The following is a 24,482-nucleotide window of genomic DNA, read 5'->3' on the forward strand; positions in this document are numbered from 1 at the left end:
ACCAATACACCCACTACAATAAACATCCAGCTCTGGTAGAGATGCAGGAACAACAAAGCTAGCTCGACTTTCGGAACAGCATCAATAGCACTAAAAAAGACAAAGATGGGATTGAGGGACCCGTGTTACCTGTAAGCCAGACACAGCTAACAAAAATCTCAGAAACGAGGCGAATTCTGTGAGACTGGTCCCACTGGGACCTTCAATTTGTTCTTCCACTGCCGAGCACAGCAGAGGTTATATGTGCTGCAATCTCCTGCTCCGGGAGCAGCTGGGAGCCCACTCAGCTCCTGGCATGGCTCAGAGCCACCGCAGGGAAAGGATTTTCTCTCTCCCTGAGCCGTCGCTGTAAGTCAGTGTAATTCACAGGAGAAATCCTTTGGACTGCTCTCAGTTATGCTGATGTGCAACAGCCCCATGGAGCTACCTACCAGCTGGGGATCACCGGCACACTGCTTCTTGGCTGCACTGCATTCCTTGCCTTGCAGGTAGGGGCAGAGAAACAGGGAAAATGCTGCCTGCAATACAGCCTGAGGGTCACACAGAGATGCAGTTTACAGGGAAGGGTTGCTGAGTTAAAAATGGTGACCCTCGCAGCATCACCTTGCTGGCAACTTGCACGCAGGCCCGCGGCTGTCTCACACCCTTCTCTGAAGTTCTTACAAAGTCCAGCTTGCATGGCTCACCTTTAAAATTAAAGGCCAGTTCCTTTCACCCTACACCATCCTTTCACCCTAAGACACACCGATGCTGGGCGCAGGAATCACTTCTTTCTCTTTCTGCCACAGGATTTTCGAACAAGCAGTAACTGCGCCGTGACTGAGCGAGCCAAATATTCCTGTTTCATCTGCCATACAAACACCAGTGGATTTGATTACACCAGAACTGGCTCTCTTGTGGCCCATCTTTATCGTTAGACCCTTACCTGGGGCTGTGTGAGCAGAAATATTTTGAGATTTTTCCAATGACAATTGCTTGTTCTTATTTAGTGCCTCTCATCCCCAAGAACCCCACAGCATTGTATAGGAGAGGAAGCACTTAACCCTAAACCATCTACCTCAGCAGTGCCATGGGGCAGCTCTTTTACAGACACGGTGATGTGTGCATGCATGAAAGGAAGAAATCACCTGTGACAAGACATAAAAAAAAGTAAAAAATAATACTAAAAAAAACTTTATGCAGCGAGTTTCTCAGCACTGAGACCTGCAGCACAGTCCCACCAAATCCATCAGTCCTTTGGGGCCCTGCCACGTGGACAGGGCACATCTTGAGCAGTTTTTTCTCCCATCTGCTTTCTCCAGGAGTCCCTCTCATGCAACAAAGCTTTGTCACACGTAAGGAAGAAGATACGTCCCTTCCTGACAAAACATCTCCCCTACATAAGGAAAATAGACTAAAAATGTCCCTGCTCCCACCTGCACTCCACACTCCCAAGAGTGGCAAGCGAGGGCTTCCAGCTACCAACCAAGCACTGTTAAACTCTGATTTCCTGAAGACTTACCTGGAGAAATTGCTGTGCTCACAGTAGCCGTAGTAGCAACTTTAATCTTAAACATCTTCTGCAAAGGTGTGACGAGAGCGAGTGGCTAAGGTTAACGCCAGCTAGATTCTTGATATTGAATACAACATCAGAAAGTTCAGCAACTGAAGAAAAAGGATTGTAACCTAGGCCAGCTGTAGCCCAGTTTTACCACTGTGCTCTCCAGCACCCACAGGAAGTTTTATGGCTTTCCTTGGCTGCATTGACCCCTTTAGCCACATAGGAACTCGAGTCTGGAGTTGCTGCAGAGATGGACGGAGAGCGCTCACATAGCAGATGTGCGGCTACCCTGCATGAGTACCTCTGGGATGTGATAGCCTTTTTGTCAGAGGACAACTTCTTTTTAATTCCCCATGAATTTCCTCAATAACTACAGCTTTCAGAATACATTTGAAGACAAAGACTTAATTGAGTATTAATGCTATCGAAAAATAATGGGAGTTGAGAGTATGTCCTTGATCGTGTCTAGACAGAAGCAGATCTAATGGATTTCCAGTATCTAGGTAGTAGGTATAAATAGATTAACATTACTCACAGAGACCTGGAACATCTCCGTATGTTACCCAGCGAGGAGCGATCCTACAGCACAAAGCTTTCTAGCAGGTCTGTTATCTAACCAAGAGCGCACCGTTCGGCTCCTGACTTGCTCCCTACAAGATATCTGGAGGAAAATGGTCACGGGGCGCTGAGGAACCGCTCAATCCACTCACCCATCTCTTCTGCTCTGGTGAAGGGAACAACAGACGGCATCAGAACCAACAACAGAACCGAAGCTTCTTAAAATTTAAAGATCAGGATACTGCATCCGCAGACTGCAGGCACACGGACCCGGCTGTCGAGGAGCAGAAACACACGGGAATCCAGGCACCTATGTTCCAGGCAAGCTCTCCTGCCACGGCTTAAGCCCACCAATTTGTTTCCCCGAGGGCAGCACAGAAATGCTCACTGGGACCCAGAGCTGCTTTGGCAGAAGCAGCACAGTACTGGCAGAAGCAGCATCCACGCTCTGCCAGGAGTTCATCAACACAAAGGCCTTTGTCAAGAAAGGGGAAGTAAAAAAAGGAAAAAAGAGCAGGAGTGGGTTCATCTGTAAGTTACGGCTGTTTTAGGTGTAAGCCTGGGGGAATTAACTTTGACACTCCCTTTCAGCTTTTTTTGTTATTTCTCTTTTGCACAAACTTGCATCTCTCCGCTGTCAGACTTTGATGGTTTTATGTAACTGTTTAAAAATTGAACAAGCTTCTTAACTTAGGTTTAGCAGAACACACTTTTTTTTTTTTTTTGCCTTTCTCTTTCTCGAATGCGCATTAAGAATAAAGATTGCCAGAAAAAAAAAAAAAAAAAAAAAACAAGAAAAAAAAAAAAAACAAGACCTTTCCCATCCACTGACATCAGCCACTGTAGTACACAAAGCCGCGTCCTTGAGGACTCTATTTTTTGTACATTCTGTTCCAGCACAAGCCGACGCATCTGCAGCCCCCGTGGGCTTTACAGCTGGTAGCTGGAAAGAAAGATTCATCCCAGGGAAAATACACAGGTTAACCACAGCAACAGCAGCCACAGGGCAGCTCTTCAACGGAGGGCAGGAACAATGAAAGAAACCCCCAGACCTCAGCAGTATGGCAGGGCAGCCAGAGCTCCCAAGGGGCAGGAAGGGGCTAGCCCCATATTATGGCCTGAGAAAGAAGTCGGGGACCTGCTGCTGTCAGGAGAATTCGGTTTTACTTTTATTTAAACATAAGTTTCTGCACAACTAGATGAAAATGCTTGAGAAGAGACTCCCTCAAGGCTCAAAAACCAGAGGCAAATAGCCTCCACCCTTTTCTGTGTGTTTGTATTTCTTAATTACATTCGTTTCTAAGCCAGAATCATATTTGTTGATGCTCCGGGTTGGCAGTGCTGTTGGTAAAGACATTGGGGAAACCCAGTAAAAAATAACAGCAACATTTGTAATTAGAGCCCTGCTCTCCTTCCTCTTCGCCTACTGGAAAGTGTCTGCCTGTGTTTGTACTGGCAGCTCTTTAGGGCACACGCTGCTTCTTACTGTTTGCACGAGCTCACAACAAGAGGCTTGGTCTTGACCGGGGGCCACGAGCTATCAACGCCAAAGGGGCAGCACATCTCTCAGCACCATCAAAATAAGGCAAACCTTTTGATAACCCAAGTCTTACACCTGAGAACTGAGACACGAGCCTCGAAGGGATGGGGATGCTGAAGCATGGCAAAGCTTGGAGACTTCCAGCATCACACAGAGAGTCAGGCAGATGATATTCAAACACAGCACCATTTACCGTGATAACCTGCTATTTATCTCCCAGCTATGTGGTTTGTCCAGGCACAGAACAGGAAGAACAGACCTGAAGTTTACGCTGCAGGTGGGACTCAGGGTCTAAAAGCTGGACATGGGAGCTGCCAGACCACGGTCCAGAAAACACAGCACCGACCCAAGGGCATGCTGCGTGTTTTTGGAGCCCTGACAAAGAGACTGTAGCTTCATCGTTGCTTTTTTTTTTTTTATGGGGCCTGCTGATGCCTCTGCACGGTATGCCCCGAGTTTGGCACGATGTGACCACGCATGCAGATCTAACCTGCAAAAGCACCAGCGAAAGGAGCTCCCAATGCAGATTTGCAGAATGGTGTTGTGTGTTGCAGCCACATCAGGCAAAAAACAAATAAAAGAATATCTGGGAGAAGATCCTGGCCCTGCCTCAGGGGCCGCAGGGGCACTGCTGCCAGCACAGGAGCTGCGGGTGCGAAGGGAGAGCGCGCTCCCATGCCGCCAGCAGCTGCAACACGGAGCACGATGCCTGCTTTCCCGAGCTTCAAATCCTGCTACGCCTGCCCCAAACGCAGGCCGAGCTGCTCGCAGCCCCCCTGTTTCCTTACCCATTCCACACAAAGCCACGGGGGATCGTCGCCTGCCCTTGCAACTCCCGCAGAGGCGGCCGCACCATGCTTCGAGCCCGGCCGGTCTGCAGCACGTTACACAAGCCACGAGGGAGGCAGCTCCTTCGGGTTAACCCCAAATCCACGGCAGGCCCACGGCTGCCTATGACAGCACCGCTCGGCTCCACCGCTCGGTGTCAAGCAAGAGTTATCCGCTGCCAAACTTCTGACCTACTTCTGCGTTGTGTTTCTCCCCCTCCCTGCTCCTGCCCTCAGTCCCCAATTAAATCTGCGTGAGATTTCCTCAATTATCCTCTTCCTGCTAATAGATGTGGAAAGAGGATGCCGTAACAATGTATTCCCCTGGCAGTGGTTCAAAATAAATCTCAGAATTAATGCTGAGGAGTGCAGGATGTATGAACACTTTAATTAACCACCAACATATAGAAAAGAGCAGTTACGTTCAAGACAGCTGATACGTTGCTGTCACCGCAACACAAAATATAAAGTACTGAGTATCCTGGTGCTCTTATTTAACTGACAGGCCAACAAATCAGCACTAACTTCCCCTTTCTGCGTAGCTGAGCCAATTTTTACCTGGGGTCAGCTATTTTAGGACACCACAATATTCAACCGGCGCAGCCTAAACAGCGCCGTGCTTGAAAAACACTCCGGGATGGAGGAGGCAAACAGTCCTAACAGCTGAAAGGTTCGTGTCACCAAAGCCTTAGCTTCTCAGACACACGCACGTGACAGAACTGGAGGGTGGGAGTGGAGAGACCAAAGAGTAAAATCTCCATTTGCGGATGTTTGCACGAAAAAAAAATAATCATACGTACCTTTGGAAAGAAGTGGGGCAGAAAGAGAGAGCTCCTACGTGAACACAGTGAGGAAGACAGTCTGATAAGTGCTTGCAGTTCGGGATGACTACAGAAATAATTTGAACAAGATTTTTAATTGAGACAAAAAAAGCCTGTGAGGAATAGGTAATAAACAGGGCCTGGGAATCGCTTTGCCCATTACAGGAGTCGGCAAGCCTCTGCTCAGCTTTATAGGCCCCTCTCGGCTCATCCCAGAAAAGCATTGCACGATAAGAAATTGCAAGTCTTCATTAAAAAAAGAGGCTTTGATCCAATGGAAACTACATCTACACACCTACAAGCAGGATTTTCCATCCTGGAGTTCCTATTTTATCTCCTTTATTTACTCAAAACTGTATCTTGGGCCAGAAGCACTCTGTGTTCTCCTAATGGCTAGATATTGCAATTAAACACATCACTGCGAAGGGAGATCTCAGCGTAGCAATACTACAGGAGAAAGGAAAAAAAAATATAAAGTTTATTTTAAGCCTGGTGGAAAGCAACATGCAGCAAATTAAAGGATGCTGGGCCATAACCCTGCTGCAAACGCTCAGCAAAACTGAAAGGCAGCTTGCTCACGAGCACGCATCAAATAGCTGGGAGAGCATTCTCCGAATTATTTAGGGCGTTGCAGTGCTGGGTGAGGCTGAAATGAAAACAGAGGAAGACTTAAGCCAAGTCGATGTGAGATTTTCACAAAATCCTCCAGCAGCAAGGAGCTGCCAGGCTGACCAACACAGGAGTGGAGGAGCAAACAGGCACGCATTGAGCTGGCCATGGACTGGGTAGAAGGAGAAAAAGAAAGAAAGAAAAGGCAAAAGGCGCAATTTTGAACCATTCTCCAGTTTTTCTTCATGTCCTACGTGGATGTTAAAAATGATTAACACCCCTGGGAACAGACTGTCCTCTCTAAAACCCCTAGTTCTCTTTTTGTGCAAGAAAGGCAGTAACTGATCCCACTGAAATTGCAAGCAGTAATACCCTGCTCCTCTGGAAAACACACTTTCTCTAAACACCTCCTGAGAGACTCTAAACAAAAGGCTGCAGCTTCCCCTCTCGCCTCCCTCCCATCGCTGTTTGCTGTCTGTTCACCCAAGGCCTTCGTTTCCACCTTAGTGCACATGCACCAAAGCTATTTCTGGCCGGGAGTGACGTGGCTCTGTTTGCATAACTGGGTTCCCACCTCCCAATCTCCTGCTCTAATAGTTTGCAAAATTAGCGCTGGAAAAGGCCCTGTTCCCAAAAAGAGCTTGTAAAGTTCAGTTTGCCTTTATCCTAAGCCCACCACCCACCCAAAAATAAAATAAAATCAAGTGGCAGGAAAGATTATTTCTGCAGAAGGGTTTGTGAAATGCTTCAGGAAGACATGGACCAAATTCCTTAATGGTGCCCATCTGGGATGAGGGGATTCATTCTGCTCTGTTTTGCCTGAAAGAGTATCAAAATAACAGCAAAACCTCACAAAAGCAGATAACCATTTTACACAATGGAGTTTTAAAACAATACAGCCTGACCTCCCGTGGATCTGGCTTGTAACAAACTCGCTTCAACCCAAAATGTCATCCAGAGGAAAGGCAAACGGACTGTCACTGAGGGTGAAACCAGCAGCGGAGCTGAAAATAGCATCTCAGATGAAGCAAATACGTCAGTTGGACGGTTCTCAGCTGTCAAAACTGAGCTGTAATCACAGACCTCTCCTGAGGAATATTTGATATTTGGCTAGTGTTAAAAATGAAAGAAAGATATCTTACAAGAGAAAAACGTGGCCCTAATAAAGAACGCAGGGAAATGAGGCAGGTGTGCCAACAGATCCAGCCACTGGTTCTTCAGCAGCAGACAAAATCCATCTCTGTAACAACTTCATCCCTGCAGGACACCGTACAGGTGGGACTGGACATCTTCCTAACCTGCCCGGGCTAATCGAACGAGCAACACGCAGCTCGAGCCCCTCCAGCACCCCGCCGCAGCAAGGGGAGGACGCGGAGAGCAGAGGGGGAAGAGCTCTCCCTCCCCATCCCGAGGAGGGGATTTCTCACCGCAAATCACCGAGCTGCCAGGGACGGGAGGAGCCGGGGAGCCTCCTTCTTACCCTGCTCCAAAACCCTGCGTCCTGGGAGCCTCGCTGACAGCGGCGGCCGGCCAACTGTGCTGTGCTGGATTTCCGCGGGGAATCGCTCAGCAAGCACCACGCGGTGCAATTACGGGGAAAACACCTGACAGACACTGTTCTGACAGAGACAAAAAACACCCTACACGTTTGGAAAAGACTGCATTCGCTTCTTAACCATTTCACAGAGGTGCTGTGGAGCTGAAAGCCTCACAGTGCAGAGCTCAGGAAGCAGAAGCCTCCCAAAATTACTCGAGCCAGCAGTGGGCCACGCACCTGCACATCTGGAGCCAACACCACCAAGACAAAGGCAATCCCAGCACTCAGCTTCTTGTCAGAATTGCCCTGGGACTCCAAGAACGCAGACTGCATTGCCAAGAGACCTGAGTACTTCACTGCTGTAGCGAAGTCCTGGAAAAGCTTTCATTTACCTTTTTCTCGCCGTTTCCCTTCTTTCTAGGGCCAGTCGAGGCCACTACGTGACTGCAGCCCACTTAGGTGCCAAAAGACAGCGAAAAATTTGGAAGCATGTCAAGAGACTGAGAACTGAGGAGTTCCCCTCACACAAAGAACAGGGGTGAAGGCATTTCTGCTTTCAGATGTGTACATTTTGGCGTGAGAAGAAGAGGAAAGGGCAATCAGTCAGTACTGACTCATCTCTCCTGGAGCAACCTGCTTCTCCGGCATCCCACTCCAGCTGTGCAGGATATCAGGTCTTCTCTGGCTTGCAGCAATTCCTGGTGGTGGTGTGATGGCAAAGTGCACAATACTGGTAGCAGCCACAGTGCAACCAGCTACACTTCCAGCCTTTCTCCAGCCGTGTAGGAGCGCAACCACTGACCCCATCAAACCAGGTGGAGCCAGCACGAAATGTCTGTTCTTGTTCAGATAAGACTGATCTCTCAACATTTTTGGACAACAGGATAATATATTTCCCTACACATTAGAAATTGAAAGAGATGTATTAGGGGAATTATTCTCTATATTCTGTATGGTCCATTAAGAGGTGAAGCTTCCCCTGATTCATCGAGGAGCTCGTTGCAAACCATGTGGTTTCAGTGCTATAATATCCAAGTTCCCTGTGCAGCTTCTCATCCTGTTAATTTTATACCCTGAGTTGGTTCAATTCGGGTCTAAAACCACTAGGACAAAGCCAGGGACAGAACCAGACCTTTTACTGCTACCACTGGTACTGGGTGGCGGCAACATATCACCAAAATCTGCTTCGGCTTCGTGACTTAAAAACGCAGAGCGAAATCCAGCCAAAGCACCTGCACCCTCCTCACAAAGCCCCCGACCTTCACGTGTCAGCCAAAGCACCACAAGGCTGTGTCCAGGCGTGCTGTGTCGGGCTTTTTATGGAAGCATTTCACTGGATGTACTCCCCTACCCAGTGACCAGGGGCCTCAGCAGCACCTTGCGTGGGTGATGGCACATCGCAGAACCACATCTCTGTAGCTACAGAGGAGACTCTGAAGCTATGACTGTGCTTTTGCCTTTCACCCTCCCAAATTTAGCTCCTTTTCAGCTACATGCTGGTGACACTGCAGTGGCCTTGAGTCACAAATGCAGCCAGAGCCTAGGAAGCACTACAGAAGCATTTGTTCCAATATTTACTCAGAGATTTTTCATGCTACACCTACCACGGACTTTGCTTTATTGAGAACATAGCGCACTGGGGAAGGGCAAACCACACTGAGCTGCCAAGCGAAATGTCATTAAGGTTTTAGCAATGCAACACTAATTGAGTTTACTTTAAGGCTTCTTTTGTATAAACCATATCCCAGAGTGAAAGACGGTGACAGAGCTGAGTAACGAGTTGAAGCAGAGCAATCAAGGTGGAACTACCGAGCAATGGAGAAAAGGATCAATTCCAGGCTGGTATTTAAGATGAGGGCAGAGAGCTTAATTTGAACTATAGAAGAGGCGATTATGTACAGTCACTGTTCTACACACATTTAAAACCACGTAGGATGCAGCACCTACCACCTGAAGTGGCACAGAAAACTCCCCGAGGTTCATTTGCACTTAAAGACTACCACAAACTGGAAGATGAGATTCTTCTGAACAGGCTTACGTGTAACCTCTGAGCAGCTGAGAGACCTCTTCTAAGCCTGGAACTTCAAGTCTCTCTCTTGTGCTACCTAGAACAGAAACCCGCAACCCAAAGCTCAGTGTTCCTGCTTTTAAAGTTTCTCCTTCCTGTAAGGATTCATCACCCAAGCCCTGTCTGTCCCCAGGTTGGTGGGGAAACACCTGGGCTATGGTGCTGTTGGGGTAACGCCGAAGGAACCAAGGCTCGTGTTCCCCCAGCGCTGCTCCGTACAGAAACACAGCTCTGAATAAGCACGTTTCTGCTAAGCAAGACAAAATAACCAGAGCATGGTAAGTTTATAAGAACTGCTCACTTCTGGTGGTAGGAACCTTAAAGTGTGTTTTGCACTAATATTCCATCACAGCCACCAGAAAGCAAGTCCAAAGCACGGAGCATCCACACAAAGTGGGCGCAAATGGGTTTAGGGATGACCTAGGGTTCACCGGAGACTATCCACATCCCTTCAATGCTCCCTGGGCTCTGAGCAGTTCAAACACTCAATCAGATTAGATGCATCAGACCTCAGGTGCTTAAAAGGCTGCCCACTGCTGCAAATCCCACTAATGCAGAGCTCCTTGCTGGGCGTGCTTCACGCAGACACACGGGAAGCATTCGCCAGCGAGTCACAAGGCGCCTGGACAGGGGCACCGGGACCTGCCGGCTTGGTCCGAACTGCTGTGTCCACCTTGAATGATCAAGTCTTTCTTTTTTCTTTTTATCTTTTCTTTTAACAATTAGGCACGGACAGGTTTTCAGAACTGGTAAAAGCATTCACAAATGCCTAAGAGTGGCTTCCAGGAGGAAAGTAACGTAAAAAACAAAGATTTCAGAGCACCGTTAAGTACAGCAGTAGAATAGGTTTATCACGATATAAAACAAACCCCAGAAAACACACAGATCAGGCACACCCTGGCAGCAGAAGTACTGAATGTTTAAAATGAAGGAAGGGAAATTAAAAGAGGCTGCTTTTTCCTGGCAGCCCTCCTTATGTGCATATAAACCTCTCATCATCAACGCGCTGATATTTCAACTAATTAGCACCCGGAAAGCCACGGGACTGTGCTCTTCCATCAGCCTATTCATGTGGACAGAAGGGCTGAGAAATGACTACGATTACATCCAGCTCACGTAGCAGAATGCAGCAGTCTGTGATCCCTTCCACAACCCCTTCCTCCCCAAAGTAGCGAGCCAAGAGAAACATGGTGCAGGACACATTTCAAAGAGAGGAAAAAAATAATAATAACAACCCCACCGAACAAATTGCTCACTCAGCATTATGCCAGGAGATAAAAATAGAAAGCAGAAGAGCTGGTGCAGAATACCAAGCAGCATTCCCTGCTCATTGCAGCACAGGGTGAGCACGAGAACCCAAACCAACCTTCCCTTTGCTCCGACCTCTTGCAGGCTGCACATTGCTTGGACTTCCCATTCCTCACAAACGTGCCTGTGGGGAATTAGCTCTGGGCAGCTAAGGACTGGCGCATGTGGCTCACACATCCACCAAAGGCAGCCTCTAAAAACAGCTGATGATTTGGGGAGAGCACTAAGGACAGGACAGGCACAGCCTCTCGTTAGCACAGGGGGTGTCGAAGAAGCTGGCTCTGATGCAAAGTTTCCATTCGAAGTAATCGCACTCTGGCTTCCTCCAGCACATAAATTTGGGCTTCAGTCCCTTGTACAAGAGCTCACAAGACACAAAGGGGAACAGCAGCAGAGAACATGAATGTTTGCCATCGGCTTTGCTAATCACCAAGGTGTGATAGATGCCAAGGGCCCAGTCAGAGCTAGGAGAGCCTTTGGGGAGTACTTTTTGGCATTTCTGTTTCCTGCTGCAGCAAAGTCTGCCGATTTCTTGGGCACCTCGAGGTCCCATGCAAGTTGGTCTTGATTGTGTCAAAGTGTTCCCAGCAAAGCAAAGGCTCCAAGCAACCAGAGCACCAAACCAAAATGCTTTGCATATAAAGCAAAAAAGCTTACTTAACAAATACCGAAAGCTTTTAAAAGACTCAGTTTGACCTCATTTATTTTTTTCCCTGCTGCCTGAAATTAGAAGAGAAATGAAAATATATTTATACTTTTTTTTTTTTTTTTAAACCAAAACCTGGGCTTTACACAGAGCAAGGAATAAGCAGCCTCCTGGGGTTCACAAGGCAGCTGCTCAACAACAACTTTGCATTTTGCATGACATGTGGTGATACCAATGCTCTTTTTGCACACCCACCCACACCTCTCCAAGTACCAAGATGGCACTGATGCCCCTAAGACAAGCCTAATGCTTTGGCAGTCCCCTCTTGCTGTCTCCACCTCACACTTTCCCAACCAAAATGGAAATCGAGCAGTTTCTCCAGAAGCCTGGCCTCTGGTTTGGAAGTATAAATCTTTCTGTACTAGCTCTGCCACCTGACTGGTCTTCAGCTGTCAATGAATGCACCCAGTAAGAGATACCCAAGCTCACAAATCTTATCTCAAGTTTATAAATCTTGGCAAAGAAGAAATTTCTTTCTAGCAAAGTGCTGATTTACAGACCCATGCATCTTCACTCAACGTGGGGCAGAGGCGAAGGATGAATTTTCCAGCACTGCTATTGTAACCACATTTATATATCCTACTCCAGCAGCGCTTAACACGGTAACTCTGATTTATACAGCCCAGCACAGATCGCACACCAGCCTGTCCACTGTAATTCAGGCTGAGCAACAAGCTGCCTAATGGCAGCACCAAACACGTCCCCGAACTCATCCCAATCAGCACCCAAAACCAATTCTCTGTCCCAGCAATGCATGGGGTCTTCAGCACTAGTTAGCACTGGGTCCTGAACACGGAAATGTTTGTAACACACCTGATGATATTCCAAGATAGGGCTGGCAGAGCAATTTATTGCTGTAACAGCAACTCCACAGGAATATTATTGTTGCCCTTCTTTATTCTGCCCAGAGGACAAACAGCCCTACTAGATTTGGATCATTTTACCTTCCAGGAGCTTAGATGTTCAACAACCCTATAACCAGAATAACATTTTCAAGTTGAAAGAAGCAGTTGTGTTTCAGAAACGGGGAAGGACCCAAACAGAAGTGAGAGAAAAGAAAGGAATGAACTCCTTGTCTGTTGCCCTCTACCTTGTATCTCAGCCCATGAAAATCAGGAGAGAAAACAGAGGTGATGTAAGGTGGCATTCCAGAAAGCCACAAAGGACTGAAATACCAGAGGTATTCCAATCCCTGGAAGCCATGAAACACCCAACACAAGCAGGCCAGAGAAGTCGGTCTCACTGCCTAGAGGAACAACAAAGGCAAAACCTTTTCGGCCCTATTCCCTAGAGAACTTCCCGTGCACTGCACTAGATGCCAGCCAGCAATTCTGTTGGTTTGCACTATCCAGAGTTTTATATGTTGGGAACCAGTGAAGTCAGACACAAGTGATACCAATCCCAATGACACCAAGTGATATCAATTCCCATGGAATAACCAAGGCCTCCGGACATCAAACATTCAGCATGGCACCAATAAAAAACCCCACACAGAAACAAGGAAGCACATCAAACAAACGTTACAACTTTTTGCTATTTTTTCCCGATTTTTTTTCAGCTTCCAGAGAAAGACATGGACATCTCCAGGCCCACAACAGCTTTTACTTCCTCAGCCAGCAGCAACATTAACAAAAAAATAAATTAAAAAAAAAAACAAAAACAAAGTGGATTGTGCCTGTATTTGCAAAACACTTTGAAAAGAATCAGTCAAGTCGATCTGTCACAGAGACGGTGCTGGCAACAGTAACAAATCCAAAGGACACGTGGCAAAAAAGGGGGGAAAATATATCATGAAGACCACAGAGCAAACCTATAAGCAGTTTTGAAACATCACAGTTCCCTCTACCTGCAAGGAACATTCAGCCAAAGAAATGGGAGGCCCAGTGCCTCCATCAGACTATAAAGCCTCTGATTTACATTGGAGGGAAGCTAGGCTGGTGGGAAAGGTTAATGCACTTATTCTTGTATTGCTATAATAAATATTCTATAAATATTATATATGCATATAATAAATATTAATATTGCTATAATACAACTCTAATAGAAATTAAAAAAAAGCTCAGCAGTGGCTAAAGGAGCCGCAGATTCAGGAAGCTGTAAGTAAAGCAGGTTGTTAGTTTCCAAGGTTAAAGATGCAGTAGGTATATAACATCCCTGAAGCAGGCAGAGGCATAGTTCAACGAACACCTTACCGAATACTTCAGCTTCACAGTTCCATGCCTGAATAAGGTCCATCGACGTCTACTGTTACTGTTCTTGTACACCTCCACAGTCTTTGAAGGCAGATCATTCTCAGCAATTCTCCGTTTCAAATCTACAGGGGGAAAAAAAAATGACAAAAGATAAATGGTGTGCTTTAGCTCAGGCTGGGGGCGGAGGCTGTTCTTTTAAATGAAAGAAACAAAATTGTTTGCAAGAGACTCATTCAACCTCTTCTTTAGAAAAAGAGAGCAGAGAGTATATTTAGGTGCTTTATTCAGTGCTCTTGGGATACAAGAAAAATAGTGCAGCTTGGATACTACAAAAATGCAGGCACAAACTAAGAGCTGAGAGCCAAATTAAGAGGTGGTGTAAGCAGGTGGGGTCAGACAGGCTGGGTGTGAAGCCAGAATGCTCTCCCGGCAGCACAAGAGCCTCATCTTCATGCACTGATATTAGAAATGAAATCGTTCTTTGGGTCATAACTGCTAACAGTACCTCTGCAGAAATCCCAGCTTTACAACCGTTGTGGTCCACATGATGCAATATCTTGAGAAAGATACAGCTTCTTGAATCCATGCAGAAAACAACAATACAACAGTCCATAAAAGCTGTTTTTCAAAGCAATGTCTGCTTCTCATCCTAAATATTTCAGGCCAATCCTTTACAGATGCAATCCTGATCTAGCCTTAAGCAATTTATACCATTTACACCAAATCCCAGCTTGGCCTTACAGATGGTACATACCCAAGCACAAAACAGCTTGTAAAGAAAAGGCAAATGCTGGAGGGGGGCTGCCAGTTCACCTTTCAAAAGTCAGCTCTACTTTTCTAATCATCCCAGATTTTCAGCTCCCCATCCTATCCTTCTCTTTTTGGGGGTAAAGCTGTCGTTCTGTGCAAGACTGGGTTTTCCCTCCCACATCTGGCAAGGTTAGACCTCAAACCCTTCCCTCCCCAAAGCTGGGGTGACAGACACTGGGAGGAAGGAGCTGGAGGCCCCACGGCAGCTGCCAGCACCAGCTCCTGCCAGCAGGCACATGGGGTCGGGGCAGTGCACGAGGTAGATGTACGTGCATATACATGTATGCTGCCACGGGTGTTCCCATCCCCTGGATGCACCTCTCACCTCAGCACAAGTTCCAGACTGTGTCAGTCCCAAGGGCTTTGAAACCAGACAGCAAAGGGTAAAAAAGGTGCCAGGCTTTAGGGAAGTGGTGATGCACAGCCCAGGACCTCTGCTCCTGCGATTTGGGTCACCTTTACCTCACATGGCCAAAGCATATGCTCCCCGGATGCTTATTGCAAGCTCTCTGCTCCCAAATGACATCGGTGGGGACTCCGATCGGCCCAGGACAGCAGCAGAGAGCAGAGCAGAGCTGGGACCCTGCCTCAGCCCTGACACGGCTGGGTGGGCAGCAATCCTGATTTTCTTCCAGCGTTGCTGGGAGAGAGATGGCGCTGAGACCTATTTCCTAAATGCAATGCTGACGTAGGCACCCTGCTGTTATTTTTAGCAGCATGCGTTTCACTTTCTGGACTCGCAGGAAATCAAGCTGCAGTGCAAGTGCCGGTTACAGCAAGAGGCTGCGGGCAGGCTCCAGAAGAAAGGCGCCGACGTGGTAGCACTCGGGAGCAATGTGCAAGCACCGTAACCATCACATTTGGAGAGATGCTTGTGCTGCTCCCTGCGCCCCTACAGAAGAGCCATCAATTAAAGAGGCGCCGCTTTGCCTTTTCCCTTCCAGCTCTCCTTCACCCTGATGTGCTGCCACCATCCATTAACTGCTCGGATCCCCTGGGTGCTCCCAAGCCATGCCAGCACAGTCTGGCAGCGCTCCCGTACTTGCCCATTGCTAAAGCACAGGATTCTTAGTGTTAGCAGCATCCCTTCAAGAAATAATTTTCTTACTGTAATTATCGGGCTTTTTAACTAGAGGTTCACAAAATCTTGTCACCCATTCAGCTATCTGCCTGTTTACCTGCCAAAACAAGACGCTTCCAGCAAATACACTGTCATGCTTTCTGTAGTGTTGTTTTGAGCAGGACAAATTATAATTACATTAATCAAGTGCTGCAGAGGAGAGCTCACCTCAGTCTTTGGCTCACGAGATTCTCTACCTGATCAGGAAGAGTACCCAGAAGGAAAAAAAAATCATTTCTTGCTGTTCCAAACAAACATCACACCTGAGTTGCAACCTCAGCATCCACCACCACTCGCCACCTCCAAATGGCGAGCATTCACAACAGAACCTGCTAACAGGACAGAAAGCTAAGAAGAAACTACCAAATTAAAACTTGCACAGAAGTCTGTGAACAATTTTTACACTTTATGCACCAAACTGCTCATTTTCTCATAACCAGGTTATAGGCAGTGTGTTCAAAGACTTTAAAAATACAAGGAAAAAGAAAAGAAACTCTACAGCACATGGCTATCAGAGCCTTCTCACCAGGCTTTAGGGTTGTAACAGGAGTGGATACAAGCCACATTTGTGAGTTTTGTCAACCCATTGTAGCCTTGGCTGACTCTGCAGGATGCATGGGATAAACAGACAAAGTCAGGAGGAAAAGCACTGCAAAGCTACTCACAGCGTGGTTTGTCAAACATCCTCTCTGCCTCCTCCATCTCCCTGATGATGTTCTGGATCAGGGAACTGGAGGAAGATCTCTCCATAGCGACATTGTTGGAAGGCATTTGCACGGACAGTTGAGAAGTAGAAGACACCATCTGGCAAGAAAAGGGTCAGAGAAGAATTTTACCAATGTGTTAAACTCGGAATTAAGCACACATTTAATAATACATTTATTTTTTTCAAGACAGTGACACACACCTTAGACTTTCCTCACTGCAGTCTGTACCCTTGTCATGTTTTTTTACTGAAAGATTAAGTCCTGCTGGCTGCGGGGCTGGGCTGCCCAAATTCTCCCTGCATAGGGCTCCCTACCTTGAACGCAGCTCACGGTGCTCAAGTCCCAACAACTTCCAGCGGCACCGAGCCCCCAAGGCACTTCTGAGAGTAACGCATGATGAAGACATCTGCATCAGAGGGTGACCAGGGCCAGACAGCCTCCAGATCATCAGGTGCATTTGTGGTGTCAAAGCAGGTAGCCAGCTTGCAGATCAGCCCCAGTGAGACAGCTCCAAGGTTGAGCTAGGAAATCAGGCCCCAAGTGGGCATCGAGCCCAGCACAGTCTGTGGATGCCTACGACACAACTGTGGCTGTGCTAAAGACCAGCACACATGCTACAGGGCTAAATGAAGGACTAAGCACCCAGGGCTGGACTTAAATGGGCTCCTGAGCCCATGGGTGTGCGGGGTGGAGGCCCCAGGTGAGGCTGCTCAGCGTCATTCAGGCCCGTTAGTGCATCCAGAGGAGGGTGGGGACTCGACAGCTGGAGAGCTGCTTCAATTGGCACTCCTGAACTGAGCTATGAGAGGCACCCTTTGGTGGCCTAGAGCAGCAAAAGAGACTCTTCCCATCAGGGTTTTTTTTTGCCAGATGACAGCTAACTGTGCCCCATCACCTACCACTGACCTCCACGTATGGCCACGCTCTGCAATAAGAAGCGGAAAATGGGACAAGAGAGAGCGCTTTGCAGAAACACCTCCACCACTTAAAGCACATATGAGTAGAGCAATGAATTTGCAATGGTGAGCTTTAGGAGGACAATCTGCTCAGCTGCGTCCTGTCCAGCAGAACAGTAATGGGATCTGCCTGTCCCACTACAGAAATAAAAGTCACAAGTTTTTCGAATAAAGCTGGGATACCCATCAAGAACAATTCCTGCAACACTCAGGAGTCCTGCTGACAATAAGATCTGTTGTGAATTACATCTGTAAGAGCGAATTAAATTAGTACCAGGATGTCACTTTCTTAATTCCCCCAAATCTTAACAAAACTCTCCCTTCCAGGCACTGCCAAAGGTCATCTAAGGTCTTCTCCCGGCTCCATAAGCAGAAGCCTGCAGATGGCCTACGAAGAGGACAGGAGGTGAATAACCAGAGCAGCGCTGCTGCTATTGCTGTGCTGTTGGAGTCATCGGCAGGGCAGAGGGAGCCTTCTGGAGGGAGAAAGGATTCTTCGTATACATGGATTTTAATTACTTTGGTGGAATATGTAACTGCGAAAGAGCAGCTCAGACCTGCAGGCTGTCCTCCTTCAAAAGCTGAGCCTGGCATCGCTCAGCTGCTAACAAACGTCGAATACAAACGCACTGACCTTCGTGCAACCCAGTATCTGTAGAATCGAGCCTCCTTACAAGCACAGCTAATTTTCAGATACATCCTACCCACCCTATGTCTTCTCGTGATGGCTTCCCTCGTGGCTGGGGAGATGCAGCTGACGGCCTGAAGCTGGCCTGGCCTTGCTCCTTACCAAATCCACCACGCACCATCGGCATTGGGCCGTGCTTCAGCCACACCAAGGCAGCCAGCCCTTTGTGTTCCTCTCAGGAGCGTTTCCCGTTCTCTGCACCATGTCCAGTGCTCCAGGACGCTTCTCTTGACTGGGTAACGGGGGGAGGAGGAGAAAGCCAAAGGAAACCTCCCACACGGGGAAGTTCTGGACCCAGTCCCTTAGGCACAGAGGCCAGCAATGCCCACGAGTCCCTGTTCATATCAGCACTGTGATGGTACCAAGGGTGGCAGAAGATAGCCTGCAAGGCTGGGAACTAGAGGAAGGTAAGACCTGAGAAGTATTTTAAGAAAACGTGGAAATTGCAGTCATTCACGTGTTCAGTGTCTGGTTCTATATACATGAAAATCCCATCGGCTTTGCAGACTTGACCTGCCTTTCCCTGACACTGCTAAAAATGTTTCCAAAAATAAAAAACAAAACACCACAACACCCTACCCCACCACAGATAGCACTAAATAGAGGCTGTAATTCAAGATTTTGCTAGCACCTCGTGGCTATTACAAACAGGAAAATCTGAACAGCTCAGAGTTTTTGTCTCTTCTAAAAATAAGATGACTGTCAGATATAACCGTATTAAAGGCCATAAATACACAGAATCTGCATTCTGCAACTAAATCATGCCTTGCTACAGATTTGGGTACAGTGCTCCTTTGGCAGCAGGAGGATTTAGAAAGTAAAGCACTATTTCTTAATGTGTGTTTCTTTCATAAGCACAGCTAGCAGCAGTAGGCTGAGACAGCAGCTTACTGGTGATAACCAGGAGACAAGGAGAGCTCTGAAGATACCCCTCCGAAATACACATTTTCCTGGTTAGTGTCACTCAACTGAGCAGGGAGGGAGAAGACAAGTCACCTCATCAGGCACACTTCTGCAGCAGCTCCCCAAATGTTCTGTGGCAGAGAGACAGACCATCTCCAGATACAGGTCACGACGGGAACTTGCTGCACAGAGCTTGCAGAGTCCCATCAAGCACAGAAAAAGAAAGTTGCTCCATCTTCCTCTTGCAAAAAGACATTTGTGACAACTGCTCAAAAGCAAACCAAAGCTGTGGGAGGATCCGAGACCTCCGGGTTTGCCCCCAGTGCCTCAGCGATCAGTAAGGCAAAACTACCAACACATCTTCTAGTATGTGCACAACCAGGAACTCTCTGCCTCCAGTTAGACCCATCACACAGGTCGAGTTTCACATTTTCCCATGTATGGCAATGCAATGTGCAGCTGCTTCTTGCCCAGAAATCACAAAACCCCCTAAAAGCCCTGCTCACAGGCCACCGGTACGGGCTGCTTGGCATCAGCACGCTCCACAGCGGGGAGCACCTTAGCGGCATCCCGATGGGTTAACTCGTTTGCACTCTTCCAGCAACCATAATTCCCCCAGAAAATGGCACCTCAGAATCAAACAGGGACATTTCTCCACGGGGACACAACAGCCAGCAGTCAGATGCAGACTGTACACCTCCTGCGGGTAAAAATCAAAATCCTAGGGATAAAGATAAGGCGTTTTCTTCCTTAAAAAGATAAAGCCGTATTTCACAAATAGACAGCAGAGGGCAGAGTAAGACTGCAGAGAAAAGCCTCCTGTGCCTTCACTGCAAGAGGGGAAACACAAGGGAGCTGCTCTGCGGTGCTCGGTGCCCGTGCGCGCCCCCGAGGCGGCCAAGGGGAACCTCTCTACTGACAATGAGCCAAAACCATGCTTCAGAGAAACCTTGAGTTCCTACAAATCCTAAATGGATGTCTTACGAAAAAGCCAGGTGCCTATTTTGCAACTGTTCCTCATGCCATTCACAAAGCGGGTATCAAATCCCCCACAAACCCTGCCCAAGGACAGGCTTCTTGAAGGCACTCGAGGCCTCTCGCTGAGGCGATCGGCTCCGGGGCAGACACATTCTGCAGCAGAGCAGGAGATCGAGGCGGGCAGGGCTTTTTTTCCAGCATCAAGGCCACTCAAGGCAGCCGAGGGAGTCACCAGGGCCTGCTTGTGAAGAGCCCGGCCATGGTATCCACCAGGCCTCTGCATCTCCTGCAGCCTCTCCAGCCACAGTCACCGACGTGGCTACCCAGCTGGAGGGCTCAGGGAAACACATGGCCATCCAGGTCTTGGGCTGCAGGGTGTGCCCGAGTCTCCTGTCAGTGTTGGGAGCTGTGCTGTGGGTGCTTGAAGACTTGCTCGGCCTGGTGGTGGAGCTTCGGGAGGAGGTGAATAGGCTGAGGAGCATCAGGGAGTCAGAGAGAGAAATCGACTGGTGGAGGCATACTCTGCCCGCCCTGAGACAGACTCACGAGCCTGCCACAGCATGAGTGTCTCCTGCTACACAGAAGACAAAAGTTCCCCAATCTGGAAAGGTCCCAGTAGACTGGAAGCGGGCAAATGTTGTACCAAGAAAGAAGACCCTAGCAATTACAGGCCTGTCAGTCTCACATCAGTGCCCGGTAAAATTACGGAGAAGATGATCCTTGAAGTTAATGGGGACAATGCAGTCATTGGTCCCAGCCAACATGGGTAAGGGTAATGAGGGGTAGGTCCTGTTTGACTAATTTTTCTTTTATAAGATCACCCATCTAGTCGACCAAGGGAAACCAGCTGATGGGATCTTTTTGCTGTGATCTCCTGCTGACTTCAGGAGGCCTTTTCACGTATGACTCCCCTATCCATGGGACTTAAGAGGCTTCCTAGCATCACCAAGCTGGACAATACAGATTTGTAATACCCAGAACCTAGTCCAAAATGTGATGTCCACTTCAACAATATGACAATTCGGCTTTAAAAGACTCGTTTTTAACAAATGGGAATACACTGCCATAATTAGAGCCACCGCCATTACCGACTTTTCACTTTGGGCTAGGTATTTACCACTGCTGTCATTTTGTGTAGAAGCAGATGCAAGGCAGCTCTGACCGGACCCTAAGTCAGCACGTAGTCACATTAGGAAAGCATTTTACTCAAATCATACACCCAGCTCCTAAGCAAGCCTTTCTGCCACAGGCTCAGCACCAATTCATTGAGGCCACATAGCTTCTGACAGGCTTGGAGAAGGGAGAGCTCATTTAGATCTTCCAGGGAAACGATGAGCTCTACAAGATATGGTCCAAATTTCTTTTCTGTTCTTACACTACATGCCAGGACTTTGCATGACATTCTAGATGTGGCAGTGTAACACGCATCACCTAATAAAAATCAGCTGCCACCACCAATACTACTCCTTTAGGTAAGAAAACACAAGGACCGTAGTGCAATTGAGGAATGCCATTTGTTCGCTCCAGACTTAAAAGTTCTAAATTTGCCAAAAGCAAGCACTCTTGTTGCAGATTTCTACTTCAAATGAACAAAATGCAGAAAGAAAATTTAAAGTTAGTGCCTAGAAATATATGAACATCTGTTACAGCCCGCTTCTAAAGGCATTGATACGAAATGGCCAAAGAGTCATAAGTGGAGCAGCTCTAGAGATTAACCCTAACAGCCCAGGCAAATACCAGGCAGATGCCTCCTTTAAGTCTGATATAAATGCTGTGTATGTACTGTCATCATTTGTATGATGGTCTAATTAACTGAAAATTCCAAGATATAAAACTGGTTTCAGGTGCAAACCATCTTCGTAAGTAGTATAGTAACAATATGGTCTTATGGAAAACGTTATTAAAAGTTTACTAATACCTCTCCTTCCTTGCACAGTCCGGAGGTCATATACAATGAAGGGCAGTAGTCAACGCAGTGAAAGTATTCTTTGTCATGAAGCATTACGGCATTTTGTTCTGCAGCTGAACTTCCTCTGTGCTTCTTCACGCTGAGATCAGCAGGCATGACAACCAGTTGTTCACCTGCAGCATATTTGGAACAAGCCTCTACAGAAAAATCACCATTAGCAGCTGGAGAAAGGCACAGCTCCTCAGGATCCAGATTATTCACAGGAAGATCTTCAGAACGTGGCCCGTCTATGCCCACATCCTGTACTTTCTCCGGAGTACTGACCAGGTCTTGAATCTTCACATCATCTCTAGACATGTCCTGCAAAGGCAAGTCAGGATTTCTCGAGTCTTGCATATCCACTTCTGTCTTCAAAAGCTCCTCTGCAGCAGCTGCAGATGAAGCCACCTCTTCAGAAACTACCGAAGCACAAGACACATCGTCAGCTTCAAGTTCAGGCAGAATCCCCTGTGGCAGGTGGATCAGCGCCTTGGTGTTCACTACAGAAAAGTCACCACTAACAGCTGGAGAAAGGCCCAGCTCCTCAGGATCCAGATTTTTCACAGCAAGATCTTCAGACTGTGGCTCATTGTCCATTTGTAATTTAGAGTGCCTCTCCAAGAGTTCGTGCTCCACAGGACGGAGCAAGTCCTCAAGTCCTTTCATCAAATCTGCCTGTGGAGTTTCAGTTACATCCTTAGAGGTTTCTTCAGCATTTAGCACAGTGACAGAGTCACCTGAGAGCTCTGGCAGCTGGGAGACAGGCGGTTCTGGCCCAAAGGAAGAACCCAGTGTTTTGTTAAAGCAATCATGCTCACTGTCCAGGACAGAGGAGCCAAGGTCTTGAGACATTTCTGTGGCTGTGCAATGCTGCACGAACTTCTTACATGCTGAGCTCTCACAGCCCTGATTATTGAACGTGCCTAAATCTGGGGACTGCAGATGTGCTCCCACCCTGGTGGAAGCTCTTGCACTCTCATTCTCCATATCCAAGTCCTCTCTCTGGGAGGTGGCATCCTGTCTCCTGCTTTGGAAACTCCTCCAAGACCTTTCTTCATCAGGTGAAAACAATTTTGAGGAGCCTCGCAGCTTCCGAGTTGCCTTGGCCACACTGGTGAATAACTTCTTAACTCCCAGAAAGCAAGGGGCTCTGGATACGGGGATTGATTTCTTCTGCTGGCTAAAAATCTCTTCATATTTCATATCAAAGTACAAAGAAGAAGTGGAATGGTAAGTTTTATTTCCTAAGTTCTGGAAATTGGTTTCAACTCTTTCATCTGGAAGCTTTAAATCACCTCTGCCAGTTAATGAATTTTCTTTCGTATATCTGAAGAGCTGAAAGCTTCTTCTTCTGCTGCTCTCCCGTGGGGGCACAGTACCCCTCTTTTCATTTTCCCCTTCTGTATCTGAATGACTCTTAATAAAGTTTTCAAAATTCAAAGACTTGCTCTTTCTAGCTCGTATTTTATGGTAGTTAGTACAATCCTCTTCACTGGGGACAATAATATCCCTGAGACATTTAGTTTCATTGGCATCAACATCTTTCAACTCAATGGCTGTTGAACCTGAGTAGCGAGAGAGCCTCTGATTTTTACCCATTTTCTTAATCCCCTTGATGAATGTTCTTTGCAAGTTGGCTGAATTGTCCTGCTTCTTGGTGGCACAAGCAGCCTTTTCTCCGAATCCTCTGAAATCTATATTAGGCATCGTGGAGCTTGCTGGCTTTTTCACCCCATCCCCGAAGGGTGAGTTTTTTTCTTTTGAGGCCTTACAGGTATCCTCTAGTATGACCATGGACTGGGGTCTCGTTTTATTAAGAGAGGGTCCTTTCTTTTGCCTAACAGAATTCCAGATCTTCTTGACTTTGGTCTTCTCATCCGTGGGTTCTTCTTCCTGTTCACTGGGGACTTCATAACCATAGATGCCGTGCTCATTACGATCTTGTTTCACTATTTTGATACTCTCTCCACCCACTTCAGCCTTGGAAATTCTGTTTGCATATCTACTTGAATCTGGAGCAGTATCCAGGTAGCTGTCTATATATTCCATTGCTCTGGCTCATAAGTTGCGGTCGGGGTCACACATGAATTGTCTTTAGACTGTTTTCTTCACAAGACTTAAAAAAAAGAACAAAGGAATAAAATTAGGATCAGAAAGTTTTGTCATTTGTTTTTTTTTTTCCAAACACATATTTGTTAATACAGCACAAGTCCAATCTTATCCCAGCAACAGTGGTAGCTTTGCCACTGATTTCAATGACATTGAATTTTGCTCCCAAACCGGATAAAGTATAGGGCAACTCAAAGCTGATTTAAGTGCCTGAAGATTTAGTGATCAGAATAAACTTCCTGCATTAATGAAGTTACCACAAAGTACACACAGAACACCATAAAGCACATGTAGGTCTTGCAAATTGCCACTACTCTCAACACATCGGAGTACATGACAGAGAGAGAAAGAGGAAATTACAGTGAAGTGTCCCTGTGCGTGTCACTGTCCTGTCCCCCCACCCCATCTGCCAGGAACCGACAATGCTCTCCCACTGAGTTCACTCTCTTAAGGCAGGCACATTCAAAGAAAAGCCAGGATGAGCCTCTTCCTGGAAATCATGTAATTCTGAAATAAATTCAAAAGCAAAAAACCTCATGGAATATTCAAGCCAGGTT

The 24,482-nt window shown here is 47.2% G+C and overlaps 1 protein-coding gene across 3 annotated transcripts in view; it reads right to left on the reverse strand.

The window, feature by feature from the left end:
• The window catches only part of LOC311213659 (uncharacterized protein), a 169,884-nt gene that overhangs the window by 132,575 nt on the left and 12,827 nt on the right, over positions 1–24,482 (reverse strand). For all 3 annotated transcript variants that reach the window (XM_084293803.1, XM_084293802.1, XM_084293804.1), the window contains exons 2-4: positions 21,787–23,932; positions 16,302–16,440; positions 13,707–13,828 (exon numbers count right to left, since the gene is read on the reverse strand). In XM_084293803.1, the coding sequence (XP_084149929.1) occupies positions 13,707–13,828; positions 16,302–16,440; positions 21,787–23,865 (2,340 nt within the window). In that variant the 5' untranslated portion in view covers positions 23,866–23,932. The remainder of the gene's footprint in view (positions 1–13,706; positions 13,829–16,301; positions 16,441–21,786; positions 23,933–24,482) is intronic.

The sequence above is a fragment of the Netta rufina genome, assembly GCF_964035555.1.
Source record: "Netta rufina genome assembly, chromosome: 12".
NCBI lineage: Eukaryota > Metazoa > Chordata > Aves > Anseriformes > Anatidae > Netta > Netta rufina.